Source organism: Olea europaea, chromosome 13 (assembly GCF_002742605.1).
Source record: "Olea europaea var. sylvestris chromosome 13, O_europaea_v1, whole genome shotgun sequence".
NCBI classification, from domain to species: Eukaryota; Viridiplantae; Streptophyta; class Magnoliopsida; order Lamiales; family Oleaceae; genus Olea; species Olea europaea.
Genome location: NC_036249.1, coordinates 7,269,868 through 7,273,227, shown reverse-complemented (window position 1 = coordinate 7,273,227; position 3,360 = coordinate 7,269,868). Strand labels below are relative to the sequence as shown.

Here is a 3,360-nt window from a genome sequence, read left to right as displayed (position 1 = left end):
TCTTAAGCAGGCCCTTATGGTTGCAACCGCCTTTTAAGTAGCCTCCATCGTTTGCAGCATTATGGCCATGTTCTGAGTTATCTGTTCCATTGAGTGCTCTAATCTTGGCAGGTGCTACAACTTGGATTTCTAGTCTTCCTTTTCCTTCTCTACTATCTACTTTGCTCTCTGTTTTCTTCTCGGCCATCAGGGTGTTCGGGCTCTGGAGGTGAATTCCTTCATAAAAAGTAAGTTCTGGATTTGCTGGCAACTTAAGAAAAGGAAAAAGAACACTGATGTCATGTACAGAGATGCTAAAAGAGACGGTATGGAGCTGAATATGTAACTCTAAAGCAAAACTTTAACTATTCATCAGATGCTACATTGTCTATCCATCGCAGATTCCATTTGACATGTGATACCTATCGAGTTCACCTATTCTGGAAGGTCCAGGAAGAATTTAGAAGCAAGAGAGTAGCAACATTCTATTAGCTTAGCTGGCAAGGTGGTTACAAGACTATTATAAAATAGAGATGAGCTAGGAAGGAATAAGGAGCCTTTTACTGAGTGGAAGGAAGACCTTGTGGAAAGTTTAGCTCTCTCGAATGGCTATTTATTATTTACTTTTCTCAGTAATTCAATCAAAGACCTTTATTAATTTCTGTTCTTTTTTTCCAGTTAGAACCTTCTATCATTATTATTGTTTCTTTATTTTCCAGATATATTTATTCATAGGTAAACCCATAAATGACAGTGCATTCAAATTCTCTGTTGTTGGGTGAAGAGAAGTAAAATAAATACATACAGATTAAGGAAGTATAAGATCATTATGACGGTTCCTGATCAAGAGTCCAGAAATAGGGGAAGGAGGGGCTCCAAACCTAGGTGCAAGTCTCCATAGTTCTCTCCATGTGTTTGGTTTATGTGTGATAATTTTCTTTCGTTATTTGAGTTAGTTATATTTTTCTTTGAGGGGGGGTAATGTACCTTCGTATAATGTTCTTTATTTCCTTGAATGCTTCTTTTTTATGTAAATTATCTTAGTGCAACTAATTAGTTATGCGGGGTTGTTTGTGTAAACAGGTGCTTCAACTGGACTTGTGTGGGCAATGCACGCTTGATTATGCATTTGCTGATACATTTGCTCGGTCTTCAAATAGCTTGCATAATTTGGCTATCATTTCCCTTAGAGGTGCCTGTCGTTTAACAGATGACGGACTTAAAACAATTGTAACGTCAGCTCCTGCACTTCAGTCTATAAACTTGGGACAGTGCACCCTTCTCACCTGTGCTGGCATCGAATTTATAGCCAATTCTCTGGGATCAGTTTTGAGAGAGCTTTATATAGATGATTGCCAAAAAATAGATGCAATGCTTATTCTACCTGCATTGAAGAATTTTGAACATTTGGAAGTGTTGTCAGTCGCTGGAATCCCGACTGTAAGCGATCAATTTGTGAGTGACATGATTACCGTATGCGGTCGAAATATTAAAGACCTCGACTTTGCTAATTGTCTGTAAGTCAATTTGTTTTAGATAAATCAAAATGCAAACACTTCCTAATAAATTTAGGTTCTAACTGGTATCTGCTTTGCCTTTGCTGCAGTAATTTGACAGATCGTTCACTTCAAATCATTGGGAGTATTTGCACTGATTTACGTTCACTAAACATTTCATACCTGAATCACTTGACAGATTTGGGAATCGAATACCTTGCCAATGGTTGTCGAAGAATTCAAAAGCTCAGACTTTGCCGCAACCGGTTCAGGTTTTCGTTCGTTCTTGTTTTTATGCTAAATTTCCATGGAAAAGTTGTACTGCTTTACCCTCTTCTAGATCAAATTCTTGTACCATTATAAATTCTGTTATGGAATTGAGTGATTCACTTCTATTTTCCTGTACATGATAATGTTGTTTGCTTTCTTGCACCACTGATCTGATCTGGTTTATTCTTTTTCGTGTCAGCGATGAAGCTATGGCAGCATTCCTAGAAAGTTCAGGAGAGTTCTTGGAGGAACTCTTGCTGAATAATGTGGCGAAGGTATGAAATACGTGTTTGAATTATTTGTCATTTTACCTAACTTGAAAATTTTCAGTAAGTTTAGTAACACCAGCGTATTTATCATTCTCTTCCTCTCCACCTTTTTGTTTGATGCTTACTGATGAGCCATAATTAACAGGTGGGTCCCAACACAGCCTTGGCACTTGCGAAATGTTCAAGAAAGCTGTTAAGTTTGGATCTATCATGGTGTCGCCAAATTACTGAAGAAGCATTAGGTTTGATTGTTGATAATTGCTCGTCACTGAAGCTGGTCAAAGTCTTCGGTTGTACAGAGGTATGCAGGCATAAAAGCAACAAAATTGTTATTTTATAAAAGCATGCTGATTTTCATTGTGGAGAGTTATAACTGATTTCAATTATTGCTATTTGGTTTCTGATTTTCATGCAAAAGTTACCCTTAAGTGCACAGGTGGTCTGTATTTCACACTGTTGACCATTACAAAATCTTACTTCTCGTAAGCTTATCAACATGCTGTAAATAACTTTTTTCCCCGCTAAAAGTAAGCAAAATGTAGCATATCAAAACGTGTTGGGAGTTGGGACACAAAATACTACGTAAAAGTATGTTTAACTCACTTCTAACCTTAGCCAAACATGTTCATGACACGAGTGAGTGAAGATTTGGAATGTTTTGAGCAAGTCTGATGTTTCTCTTCCCTTCTGTTTATGTTCTGTTTTGCAGATCACAAATTTATTTCTCAACAGGCATTCCAATCCACAAGTGCATATAGTCGGATTAAATTTGACTCATATATTGCAGAATGTAAATATGCTCGAACCCAAGGAGGTTCTATTGCGCTATTCGCCTCTGCCAATTCCACAGGAGTCCTTGATGTGAACACTGGAGATGTTAGATCCATGTCTTTCTTGACAAATCTGTTTAAAAGCTGCTTAAGTCATTAGTTTCATTATTACAAACCTCTTGTTCTGTGAATAAATTGCAAGTGTAAAACGGGTTGTGTCCAGCTATGCTAACTACATTTTTCCTCGAACCAGGTCGGTCCTTACTGTATTTTTGTTTTACTTAGAGCTTGTTTGGGAGATACTTTCTGAAAAGAAAAATGAGTTTTCTGGTTGAAAATTATTTTGGAGAAAAATGATTTTCAAAAAATATCTTCCAAACAAGCTCTTTATTTTTTATTTTTTCACTAAAAAAATGTTTGTATATATAGTGAGTGCCCGCGTGGCCTCGCCTTTTTATACCCCTCTTTAGAACAAAATGAGGTGGTGTCAAATTGGGTGCACTAGTCTGAATCCACGAGGCTAGAAATGGAAAATGTTTGTCCATCCATTTTGACCCTTATTAATGCCTTTTCGGA

At 37.2% G+C, this 3,360-nt stretch overlaps 1 protein-coding gene across 2 annotated transcripts in view; it reads left to right on the top strand.

Annotated features, from left to right (window-relative positions):
• Positions 1-3,053, top strand: part of LOC111407459 — an 8,399-nt gene extending 5,346 nt beyond the window's left edge. For both annotated transcript variants that reach the window (XM_023036942.1, XM_023036941.1), the window contains 5 exons: positions 1,063-1,496; positions 1,586-1,747; positions 1,945-2,020; positions 2,160-2,315; positions 2,724-3,053. In XM_023036942.1, coding sequence (XP_022892710.1) covers positions 1,063-1,496; positions 1,586-1,747; positions 1,945-2,020; positions 2,160-2,315; positions 2,724-2,879 — 984 coding nt within the window. In that variant the 3' untranslated portion in view covers positions 2,880-3,053. The remainder of the gene's footprint in view (positions 1-1,062; positions 1,497-1,585; positions 1,748-1,944; positions 2,021-2,159; positions 2,316-2,723) is intronic.
• Positions 3,054-3,360: the final 307 nt, after the last annotated feature.